The sequence below is a fragment of the Leopardus geoffroyi genome, chromosome E3, assembly GCF_018350155.1.
Source record: "Leopardus geoffroyi isolate Oge1 chromosome E3, O.geoffroyi_Oge1_pat1.0, whole genome shotgun sequence".
NCBI lineage: Eukaryota > Metazoa > Chordata > Mammalia > Carnivora > Felidae > Leopardus > Leopardus geoffroyi.
The window spans coordinates 23,369,805-23,382,150 of NC_059340.1; the positions used below are offsets into that span (position 1 = coordinate 23,369,805).

Consider the following 12,346-nt stretch of genomic DNA (forward strand, 5'->3'; position numbering starts at 1 on the left):
GTGCAACAATGATTTCAGGAGTAGATTCCTTAATGCCCCTTACCCATTTAGCCCATCCCCCTTCCACCACCCCTCCAGCAACCCTCAGTTTGTTCTCCATATTTAAGAGTCTCTTATGTTTTGTCCCCCTCCCTGTTTTTATATTATTTTTGTTTCCCTTCCCTGATGTTCATCTGTTTTGTCTCTTAAAGTCCTCATATGAGTGAGGTCATATGATATTTGTCTTTCTCTGACTTACTTCGCTTAGCATAATACTCTCTAGTTCCATCCACATAGTTGCAAATGGCAAGATTTCATTCTTTTTGATTGCTGAGTAATACTCCATTGTGTGTGTGTGTGTGTGTGTGTGTGTGTGTGTGTGTGTGTATACACACACCACATCTTCTTTATCCATTCATCCGTTGATGGACATTTGGGCTCTTTCCATCCTTTGGCTACTGTCGATCGTGCTGCTATAAACATGGGGGTGCTGTGTCCCTTCGAAACAGCACACCTGTATCCCGTGGATAAATGCCTAGTAGTGCAATGGCTGGGTCGTAGGGTAGTTCTATTTTTAGTTTTTTGCGGAACCTCCATACTGTTTTCCAGAGTGGCTGCACCAGCTTGCATTCGCACCAACAATGCAAATGAGATCGTCTTTCTCCACATCCTCGCCAACATCTGTTGTTGCCTGAGTTGTTACTGTTAGCCATTCTGACAGGTGTGAGGTGGTATCTCATTGTGGTTTTGATTTGTAATTTCCCTGATGATGAGGGATGTTGAGCATTTTCTCATGTGTCGGTTGGCCATCTGGATGTCTTCTTTGGAGAAGTGTCTATTCATGTCTTTTGCCCATTTCTTCACTGGATTATTTGTGTTTTGGGTATTGAGTTTGATATCCCTCTCATTCTTTTTTTTTTTTTTTTTTTTTTTTTTTTTTGATATCCCTCTCATTCTTGCTGCCATCAACAGTCCTTCATTTTTTTCCAAAATGGGAGTAAGATGTTCTTCTAAGTTACTTTCCCTTTTTCCCCAGAGACTTTCCTTCTGGAACTCTCGCCTTGTCAGTTGTCCTGTTGGACAAGTCGCGGGAGTTAGATGAATTCTCAGGAACCCGACCAAGAAGTGGTCTCATCCCTTCTAGTTGTATGATCTTGACTGGCTTATTTATTCTGCTGGCAGTTTCTCTGTCTTCTGGCCTCATAGGGTTGCACAAGGTTAAAGTGAGGTTCTATCAATGGAAAAGCTTTGGAAGAAGTGTGAATGTAAAAGGGGGACAGCTTATCTACAGTGCATTTAAAAAAAAAAATTTTTTTAACGTTTATTTATTTTTGAGACAGAGAGAGACAGAGCATGAACAGGGGAGGGGCAGAGAGAGAGGGAGACACAGAATCTGAAACAGGCTCCAGGCTCTGAGCTGTCAGCACAGAGCCCGACGCGGGGCTTGAACTCACGGACCGCGAGATCATGACCTGAGCCGAAGTCCGTCGCCTAACTGACCAAGCCACCCAGGCGCCCCTACAGTGCATTTTTTAAAGTGTTATTACCTACTTAGTGTATGGAAGGTCTTTCATATTCTCCTCATCTCTGTTTATATTTATTGACGTATTCAAGCAGATATTCTCTTCTTCCAGGAAGAACAAGTGATAGAGAGTGGGAGAAGCCCTCTCAGGCACCAGCCAAAGGCGGTGATTTCTGTGTCTATACCTAGGAGGAAACAGGGCAAAGTTGTACAGACTGATGCAATGGGGGAAATATTTTAGGACAAGATTTAAGAGCATTTCTCGTCATGTATTTCATCTAATGGATAATTTCAACATATCTCCTGTATGCAGGGCATCGTGTAAGAAGTACTTCCTTACATTAAATAGAATCCAAAATCATGTGCAAAAGCAAAGTAAATGAAATTTGCCTTTGGTGCTATACGTTTGGTATGCTGTCTTGTTTATAATCCAGGATCAGTTGTTAATTTGAAATGATAAGAATCCATTTACCACATATTACACTTTGGGTAGATGGCATAGAGACCAGGGACTCCACCTAACTCACAGGAGGCCTGTATCAGTTTGAGTTTCTTTTGGTTGCAAGTGACAGAAACCCAATTCAACATTTATTTATTTTTTGGGGGGACAGAGAGAGACAGAGCATGAACGGGGGAGGGGCAGAGAGAGAGGGAGACACAGAATCGGAAACAGGCTCCAGGCTCTGAGCCGGCAGCCCAGAGCCCGACGCGGGGCTCGAACTCACGGACCGTGAGATCGTGACCTGGCTGAAGTCGGACGCTTAACCGACTGCGCCACGCAGGCGCCCCTACAGAAACCCAATTCAAACTGGCCTAAACAAAAGAGAGAGAGAGAATATATTGCTTATGGAACTGAGAAGTTCAGGAGTAGGTGTTGCTGATCCAGGAGCACAAACTGTGTTGTTAGGACCCCGTCTCTCTTTCTTGCCATATCTTGGCTCTCTCTGTGTGTTGGCATTACTTCCAGGTGCACTTTTCATGTGGCCCTTAGAGTTCCAGGCATCTATCCTCAGAGCTTAAGAACAGGTCCCAGGATTAATCTTGTTTGCATTGATGTGCAGGCTTTTGCATCTCTGAATCCATTACTCTGATCAGGTAGATCTGAGGCCCGGTGCTGGCCGTACCCTGGAACCTGGAGAAGAGTCAGCTTCACTGGAAACATTTAAATGGAAAATGGTCAAAAGGTGTAAACTTCAGGGGTGCCTGGGTGGCTCAGTCAGTCAAGCGTCTGACACTTAATCTCAGCTCAGGTCTTGATCAGGGTCATGAGTTCAAGCCCCACATTGGGCTCAACACTGGATATGAAGCCTACTTAAAAAAAAAAAAAAAAAAAGGTATAGACTTCAGTTATAAGATAACAGGTACTAGGGATGTAACGTACAACATGATGACCATAGCTAACATTGCTGCATATGATACATAGGGCAGTTGTTGAGAAAATAAATCTGAAGAGTTCTCATCACAAGAAGAATTTTTTTGTCCTTTATTCTTCTTTCTTTTCTTTTTATTGTATCTACGTGAGAAAATGGATGTTAGCTGAACCTATTGTAATCATTTCACAGTCTGTGTGGATCAAACCAGCGTGCTCTGTGCCTTCAACGTATACAGTGATATTATGTCAACTGTTCTCAATAAAACTGGTAACAAAACCAAGAGTATTAAATAACACTATTCTTTGATAAAGACAATTGACATTTGCTCTGTCTTACGTATATGTAATTACCAGCAGCTATAGGAAAGTGCTAATGGTACAGTTTAGTAACATAAACTAAATAGTTTGCTCTGCAAAAAAAAAAAAAAAAAAAAAGTGGGAGAGTGAGAGGCAGATGCCCTGTCCCTCGAGAACAGCCAGAGTTTTGTCAGCAGAAGAAGGGCAGTGGGGTGTGGATGCACAACAACACGTCCACCATCAGACCCCTGCCTGCTCCCCCTGCACCCACCAGCACCCAGCAGGTGGCTCTTCCCCAGGCAGGTGCTCAAGCAGTGCCTTGTGTGTTGAGTCGGTGATATTGGCAGGAGTTAGAACTCTGTATTGGGGTTGCCGAAGTAAGTTTCCTATTTCTTTCTTTTGTCTAAGTCAAGAACTTCACCTAGGTTTACATATTTGTGTTTAATTGAATGTACTAACCTTGAAAAACTCGAACTCCTCTGTAAGGGCTAAAGACTCACATGTTACCTGTAAGTTTTTCAACACTTTTCCTAACTGGGTTTGCTATATCACCAAATTCTGCTTTATTATTTGTTTCAAGAAATAACAAGTTCTACTCTATCCAGTGGAGATTTTTTTTTAAGTTGTGATTGTATATTTAGACTAGTAAATGTACCAATTTTTATCTGAAAACACTTTTTGAATATACACCAAAATGTTGACAGTGTTTAACAGAGTGTGATAGGATTTCCTTCTTACTTATTTTCCATTTTTTTCTACCAGGAACATGTTATTTATGTTGCTGAAAAACAGTGCTATAGTCATTAATTGGGCGCCTGGGTGGCGCAGTCGGTTAAGCGTCCGACTTCAGCCAGGTCACGATCTCCCGGTCCATGAGTTCGAGCCCTGCATCAGGCTCTGGGCTGATGGCTCAGAGCCTGGAGCCTGTTTCCGATTCTGTGTCTCCCTCTCTCTCTGCCCCTCCCCTGTTCATGCTCTGTCTCTCTCTGTCCCAAAAATAAATAAACGTTGAAAAAAAAAATTTAAAATAGTCATTAATTTACTACAGTTTTTAAAAAGTTTATTTTGAGAGAGAGAGAGAGAGAGAGCAGGGGAGGAGCAGAGAAAGAGGGAGAGAGGGAATCCCAAGAAGTCTCCATGCTGTCAGCACAGAGCCTGACATGGAGCTTGATCTCATAAACCATGAGATCATGACCTGAGCTGAAACCAAGAGTCGCATGCTTAACCGACTGAGCTGCCCAGGCTCTCCTTAATACATTTTTTTTTTTTTTTTTTGTAGTGCGCTGTACTAATTTCTATGAACTGTGAGAGATAAGACAGGAAAGGTCACAGCCTCATGGAGCTTGTATTTCTAAGGGTGAGAAAGACAAACTATCACACAGGTGACTAGAATAATATAGATTTTGATTAGTTCTACGAAGGAGAATATGTGATAGGAAATAAATAACAAGAGAAACCTAATTTAGATTTCTAAATTCTAAATTGATTGGTAAAGACCCTCCTGATAAGGGGAGAACCATACAGAGAGCCAGAAAGATCATCCCAGACAGTAAGTGCAAAGGCCCTGGGGCAGCAAAGAGCATCGTGATTCTAGGCACTGGGCAGAAGGTGTGCTTGTGTCAGCATTTTTTAGTTCATATAAATATTAGATTGAGTCATATGACATTGCTATGTTTGTAGGTCAAAATGGTTGAATAGCAGTAGTTTCATATGGTTCAGTCAGTGCTGTGATTGGGCAGTCCTGCCATTGACCTGCAAGTGACTGAAGCTCTCTGGGCTGCACTTTCCTCACCTGTAACATCAGGTCCATTGATGGTTTCTTAGGTATCTTTCTGTTGCTGGCATTTTATGATTCTAGTCAGAGCCAGGATGAGGTGAGGCAGGTGAAATGCCTCAAGCACAAAAATCTAAGGAGGCTCTCACCCTGCCCTTGTGCAAGCCTGAGAGTGAGAGTCCCCTTTGATTTTGCAGCCCAGGCTTGCCCCTACCCGCCACCTCCCTTCCTGCCCCCCACCCCAGTCCCAGCCCTGATTTGAACTCATTCCATTCTTCACATACAGCAATGACTTTGCTGATGTATGATCTCAGCTCTATCAGTGATGCTTACTGATGCATTATCTAAACAAGCCAAGGCTTGCGGTGTCTGAGTAGGTATTCTCCCCTTATCTTGACTTATTTTTCGTCTTCTTAATCTCCATGCATGAGTTAATTCATTGCATAGGTAAGAAGTTCCCAACAGGAGCTTACATATGTCCACATTTAGCCTGGTGAACTCTTTCTTCTGTCCGCAACAGGAAACCTGGTAACAGCGCATGCACGTTTTATGTTGTTCTCCTTTAGATCAGTCCAAAATGTTTGTGAAGGTGTTTACTGAAATTGACCGGATGCCCCAACTGCTCGCCTACTACTACAAATGTCACAAGGTGAGAAGCCGGGAGTGCTTATGTTGTGGAATACATACAGTGCTGGGCTCAGAACCCCAGTGTTTGTACTCCAAGGTAGAGACAACTTGCCTTCTCGCCCTCTGGCCTTCTTCTTTTAATTAGCCAGTAGGGGGTGTTATTGGTCCAGCCTGTGGATTCATTTCTTTGCTGGGGGGGGGGGGGGGGAGGGAAGCAAGCCCTCAGTTTTCAGCATATTTTATGTTTATAGCTGGATTTCATTTATAGACTGAAAAGTTGTTACAATTCCTCCCATTCTTGTCTTTCAAGGGAAAGTAGTCTCTTAGGCCTTATGATGCTCTCCGGAAGCTGTCAGAATTTTTTGTTTCTGGGGTTGTTGATGTTAGGTAAAAAAAAAAAAACCAACAGCTTCCCGGGCTAACTTGATTCCTTCACGTCCAACCTTGCGTGTCTTTAAGCAGGGGTGTTGGGACATGAAGCTGAAGTGCACACTCAAGCACACCTGAAAGGTCTGTTGGGGAGAGTGTAGCATGCCCAGTGAAGGACCTTGGCATGCTGTTGGGACAAGATAAAAGAAGAAAGGAACACTGGGAGGGCAACGGATTCAATGTCTGATAGATGATCAGAGCAGGTGGCTGTGACTTCTCGTTTTAACCCTCCTTTGAAGCAAATGGCCTTCAGCGGGCAGTTGCTGGGGACAGTAGGTGGCAGGAAATCGCTCACCTTGTCAGGAGGGCAGGACAGCGTTAGCAGGTGACCTGTCTCAGTCACTCAGCGAGGTCCCCTTTGCTCTGCTTCTGCAGGCGCAGCTTTTAGCAACTTGGCAGGAGCTGTGCCAGAGTGACCTCCCTCTGGACCGGCAGCTCACCAGATTCTACGACGCCCTGCTCGGGGCCTGGCACACGCAGATCCAGTGGTCTACACAGGTAATGGCTCGCTTGGGTCTTAGGGGATGGGTGTCTGCTCTGGCAGTGGTCTCTCCTCTGCTTCAAGTGTTCCTGGAAGAACCTCCCTATTTGCTGCCATCACCAAAGGAGTTAAAGATAAGCCTCGAAACCCAAGGCAGTAAAATCTTTCAGTCTCCTTAAAACTCTTCTTATCGTTCTCATCTGTATCTTAAATAGAATCTAATGTGACAGTGTTGCGTGTTGTTCAGCCAGGGAGCCTGTGGAATTCCTGGAGGCCGTTATCTTCTGATCTAAAAGCAGGAGGCCCTTGGTCAGGTGGTGCTTGAGTGAACAGGATTGTTTTTATCTTAACTTCAGGCAAAACTGACCTGGCTTAGTTTCCCTTGTTCACACGGTATGCCCAGAGCTCAAGGAAGGGTACAGTTTTACAGGCGCCCTCCAACCTAGGGGACCAATGAGACAGAGGAACTTCATTTCAAGTGGAAACTTCCCCTCACTTGTCTTCCCAGAGCCTCTTGGCATTTTCTGCCATCCAGGGTGTGAACCCTTGTTCCCCCGTCTCAATGCCAGGAAGTGCCCAAGATCCTCTAACCTCTTTTAGGAGAGAAGAGGCTGTGACTTACTGGGCCTGTTGATGGTGTGGTGTGGTTTTTGGTCTGCTTTCAAAATTAGTTGTGAATTAGTCTTGCAGTGTCCATCCGTCCCCTGCTGGAACGAACGTGACTGTAGCTGGAGGGAATCCCTTGTACAGGGTCATGTCCATTCTGGTGTTTAAAGTCCTCTTCTCTACCCTCATTGCTTTCTCCTGGAGCCAGCCAAACTCAGATTTAGGTTACAGCAACATGAAACACAATTCCTGTAGACGTTTCACAGCACTTAAGTAGTTGTCGGTTTTCAGTGACCCTGGTGATGCACATCCATTTCTGTGTCCTTGCCTTCTTTTACCGTCCCTTATGTTGTGAAGATAAAACCGGCTTATGTCTGCAGGTGCATATGCCCTTCATCATCTAAGAAAAAGGATTTAGACTTCTCAAATTATGTTCTGGCCTCATCCTATAAATCCTGCTAATTTATGCTTTTGGTCAGTGGTCCATTTCCTTTTCAGGGAAGTAAAAGCCTGATAGGTGGCTGTCATCTTGTGAAGCTCAGTATAGTGCAAAAGAAAAGCAAAGACACCACAGTAAATGTATCCCCTTCTGATTTACCCCCCAGTATTATAATCTGAAAAATTTCCAACATATAAAAGAGTTGAAAGAATTGTATGATGAACACCCATGTACTCACTTTTGCACTCTGCAGTGAACGTTTTGCTATGTTTGCTCTGTCATAAATCTGTCCATCTTCCCATGTACTTCTCCATTCATTGACTGGTCTTATTTTTTGATTCATTTCAAAGGAAGTTGCAAGCATTATTTAGTTCTGAACATGCATATTATTAACTAGAGTTCAATATTTGTCCCTCCCCGCCCCCTTTTAGGTAAGATTGTGGAATGTAATGATCTTAAATATGCTATGTGATCAATTTTGACAAATGTTGTGTAACCTGATCCCTGTTAAGATATAGAGAACATTAAGATAAGAGGACATTACCATCACTCTAGAAAGTTCTCTCATGCTCCTTCCTAGTCAGTCCAACACCCCTGAAGGCAGCCATTGCTCTGATTTTTTTCCACCGTAAATTAGGCCTGTTTTCAAATTTTTATAAACTTTTTTTAATTAAAAAAAATTTTTTTTGCCCCCGCCCCTTCAGTTTTTTTTTTTTTTTTCTTTTTAAATGTTTTATTATTTTTGAGAGAGAGAGCAGAGTACAAGCAGGGAAGGGGCAGAGAGAAAGGAAGACAAAGAATCCAAAGCAGGCTCCAGGCTCTGAGGTGTCAGCACAGAGCCAGACATGGGGTTCAAACCCACGAACTGTGAGATCATGACCTGAGGTGAAGTTGGACGCTTAACTGACTGAACCACCCAGGTGCCCCATTTTTAAAATTTACTTATTTATTTATTTATTTATTTTAGTTTTTTATGTTTATTTATTTTTGAGAGACAGAGACAAAGCACAAGTCGGGAAGGGGCAGAGAGAGAATGAGACACAGAATCCGAAGCAGGCTCCAGGCTCCGAGCTGTCAGCACAGAGCCCAACACGGGGCTCGAACTCACAAACTGTGAGATCATGACCTGAGCTGAAGTCGGACACTTAACCGACTGAGCCAACCAGGTGCCCTCTGTTTTCAAATTTTAAATAGACGGAATCAGGCAGTGTGTGTTCTTCCTGCAAGGTTTCTTTCATTGAGCATGTTTGTGAGATTCATTTATGTTGTTGTGTGAGTCAGTGGTTTGTTCCTTTTTATTGCCAAATACTGTTAACGTGGTGTGAATATTTCATAGTTGGCTTATTCTTTCTTATACTGATGAACACCTGGGATATTTCCATTTTGGGGCTATTATGAATAAAGCTGCTAATGAACATTGTTCTCTAAGTCTTTTTTGTGTATACATATATTCATATCTCTTGGGTAAATATCTAGGAGTGGAATTGCTGGATCATTGGGCAGATGTATGTTTAGATTTATAAGAAACTGCCAGACGTTCTTCCAAAGTGGTTGTACTTTTTATAGTCTCACAAGTGTGCGAGCATCCTGATTGCCCCACATCTTTGCCAAAGTTAGGTGGTGTCAGTCTTTCTAAGCTAGTCCATTCTGGTGGGTGTGTTGTAGTATTTCATTGTGGTTTTAATTTATATTTTCCTGACGACTAAGAATATTGAGCACCTTTTCAATGTGCTTATATCTTCCTTTGTGAGGTGTCTGCTTAGATCTTTTGCTCATTACAAAAAATTGGGTTATTTGCGTTTTTATTATTGAGTTGTAGGAGTTTTTTATATATCTCAGATAAGAATCCTTTGTAAGATATGAGTTTGTAGATACTTCCTTCCATTCTGTGGCTTAAAAAGAGGTATTGATTTTGTTGAAGCCTAATTTATTAATTTTTGCTTTTATGGTTATTGTTTTGTAAGAAACCATTGCCAACCTCCAAATTGGAAAGATGCTCTGTTGTGTTTTCTTCTAGAAGCTTGTTTAGTTTCTTTAAAAAAAAATTTTTTTTTAACATTTATTCATTTTTGAGAGGTGGGGAAGGGCAGAGAGAGGGAGACACAGAATCCAAAACAGGATCCAGGCTCTGAGCTGTCAGCACAGAGCCCAGTGCAGGGCTTGAACCCACAAACCGTGAGATCACGGCCTGAGCCGAAGTCAATGCTTAACCAACTGAGCCACCCAGGTGCCCCTAGAAGCTTGCTTAGTTTCTACAGTAAGGTCTGTGGCCCATTTTGAATTAGTCTTTGTATATGGTGTGAGGTAAGGTCAGATTGTTTTCAGGTGAGCTGTTGAGGTTGCTTCTATAGCCTGAGTTAAGTTTGCTCTTATAGTGTGTGGACTTTGTGGTGGTTCTGTGGCCAGGTGCCAGAGAATCCCTTTTGCCAGATCTCTTCAAAGGACAGGGGGCACCTCTGGGTATGAGACCCAGTGTGTTTTAATTGAAATGTGTAAAAAAACTGCCACTGAAGGTCTATGATGTGACTGTATAGTTTCAGCTGACCAGCCAATTAGTGTAATTCTTCCCCTGCCCCAGGTCATCTGAGTAGGAGATAAGAGTGAAGGAGATTCTCATTGTGCAGTCCATCCTCACCAAACATAGCGAGGAGTCAGGATTCCTTTTCTAGAAGGCCCATTTTCATTTCCTCCTCTGGTCTCTTTCTCGCAGCAAGTTTCTTCTGCCAAATGAGGACATTGGGCTGGCTGGTATCTGAAGGTCTTTCTGACTTTCTCACAAAGCACGTTTGGGGATAGTGAGGGGAATGCGTTGGCTGGAGATAGGAGGGTTTGTGTTGGTGCAGCTATGTGTGGGGGGAGGAACTGTGAATTTAAGACAGGAGTTTGGCTTTCTCAAGAAGGTAGTGAGAATCTGGAGCAACAGCGAATGATGACGTTGCTGTTTTAAGAATGGTTTTGGTGTAAAAAAAAAAAAAAAAAAAAAAAAAAGAATGATTTTGGTGTTAAAACATCACCTATGTAGTTTCCCTGCCCAGAAGGCTTAACCCTAATGCTCTCATGAGGAAGCATGCAGACAAATTCAAGGTTTGTCAATTTTGTTGATCTTTTCACAGAACCAACCAGTTCTATTGATTTTAAAATTTAACTTTCTGTTCTTTATTTTATTTACCTCTGCTCTAATCTCTATTATTTCCTTCCTTCTTCTAGCTTTGGGTTTGGTTTCTTTTTCTTATTCCTTAATGTATGCAGTTAGGTTGTTGAGTTGAGATATTTCTTCTTTTTTAATGTATGTGTTTAGAGCTATAAGTTTCCCTCTTAGTGTTACTGTTGCTGTATCTCATAACTTTTGGGGAGTTGTGTTATCCTTTTCACTCATCTCGGGGTATTTTCTAATAAAAATGTGAGTTTATTGATTTTATAGTTTTTAAGCTTATACCTTTTGTGGCCTTAGAGTTACCTAAGAACAGGGTTTTTTTTTTTTCTACAGATTTATTATTCACATAATTTTTTTTCATATGAAATTTATTGTCAAATTGATTTCCATACAACACCCAGTGCTCATCCCAACAGGTGCCCTCCTCAATACCCATAGCCCATCCTCCCCTCCCTCCCACCCCCCCATCAACCCTCAGTTTTTTCTCACCTTTTAAGAGTCTCTTATGTTTTGGCTCCCTCCTTCTCTAACCTTTTTTTTTTTCTTCCCCTCCCGCATGGGGAGGGGGGAAGAAACTTAACTTCTGTTAAGTTTCTCAGGATCCACATAAGAGTGAAAACATATGGTATCCGTCTTTCTCTGTATGACTTATTTCACTTAGCATAACACTCTCCAGTTCCACGTTGCTACAAAAGGCCATATTTCATTCTTTCTCATTGCCACGTAGTATTCCATTGTGTGTATAAACCACAATTCCTAAGAAGAGTTTTATATCTTGTTTTCATTTTTGTGCATATTTAAGCCACATTATAATAAAAAATCATTCAATCAACACAGGGGAGTCTGCGAGAAGCCCTCTCTAAATGTACTGTGTACATTTTTACAGTTTTGTCCAAGAGATCAATAGTATATAAAATAGAAGAAAAGACTCTTGGTGAATAAGTGAATCTATAATCTAAAAGGCCTCTGGGGTCCTCGGTGGCTCAGTCGGTTAAGTGTCCAACTCTCAAGTCATGATCTCATGGTTTGTGGGATTGAGCCCCATACCGGGCTCTGCGCTGACAGCGAGGAGCCTGCTTGGGATCCTTTCTCTCCCTCTCTCTCTGTTCTTCCCCCACTCAGGTACACACTCTCTCTCTCAAATGTAAATAAATAAACATTAAAAAAAAAAACCCTAAAAGGTCCTGGATACACTATTCCTGGTGGTCCTTAAAGTAAAAGATAAATCTATCTTAACCCAAGGTCTATGTCAAGGGGAGATGTGGCTGTGGGCTGGTGTGCAAATCTGACTAAATGTCCTCCAACCCTGATTCAGTGAAGTGTTCTTCTTTAATTCTGTTTTATTCTCCACCTCCCATGCACTCCTAGTTTCTGCATGGTCATCTTCACAGCCCTTGCTGGCCAGATTTTGGTAGCTATCTAAATTCTACATGTGATAAATTTGAAAAAAAGTCACTTGTGGCTAGCAATAGACATGCAGTAGCCAATTGTTCTGGACAAGTTGCAAGTTGTGCCAGTTACTTGACTTTCTGAGCTTGTTTGGGTTTGTAGGAAGGAACACTTGGGGCTTAAAGCTCTTGATGAGGCCATTTTCCAGCTGTTGGAGAAATTCCTTTGAGAGCCGTCCAGGAGACTGCTTCTTGAAAAGGTATGTTCCTGCTTGGTC

At 42.4% G+C, this 12,346-nt stretch overlaps 1 protein-coding gene across 2 annotated transcripts in view; it reads left to right on the forward strand.

The window, feature by feature from the left end:
- Positions 1-12,346, forward strand: part of COG7 (component of oligomeric golgi complex 7) — an 81,501-nt gene that overhangs the window by 24,584 nt on the left and 44,571 nt on the right. For both annotated transcript variants that reach the window (XM_045461611.1, XM_045461612.1), the window contains 2 exons: positions 5,511-5,593; positions 6,376-6,498. In XM_045461611.1, coding sequence (XP_045317567.1) covers positions 5,511-5,593; positions 6,376-6,498 — 206 coding nt within the window. The remainder of the gene's footprint in view (positions 1-5,510; positions 5,594-6,375; positions 6,499-12,346) is intronic.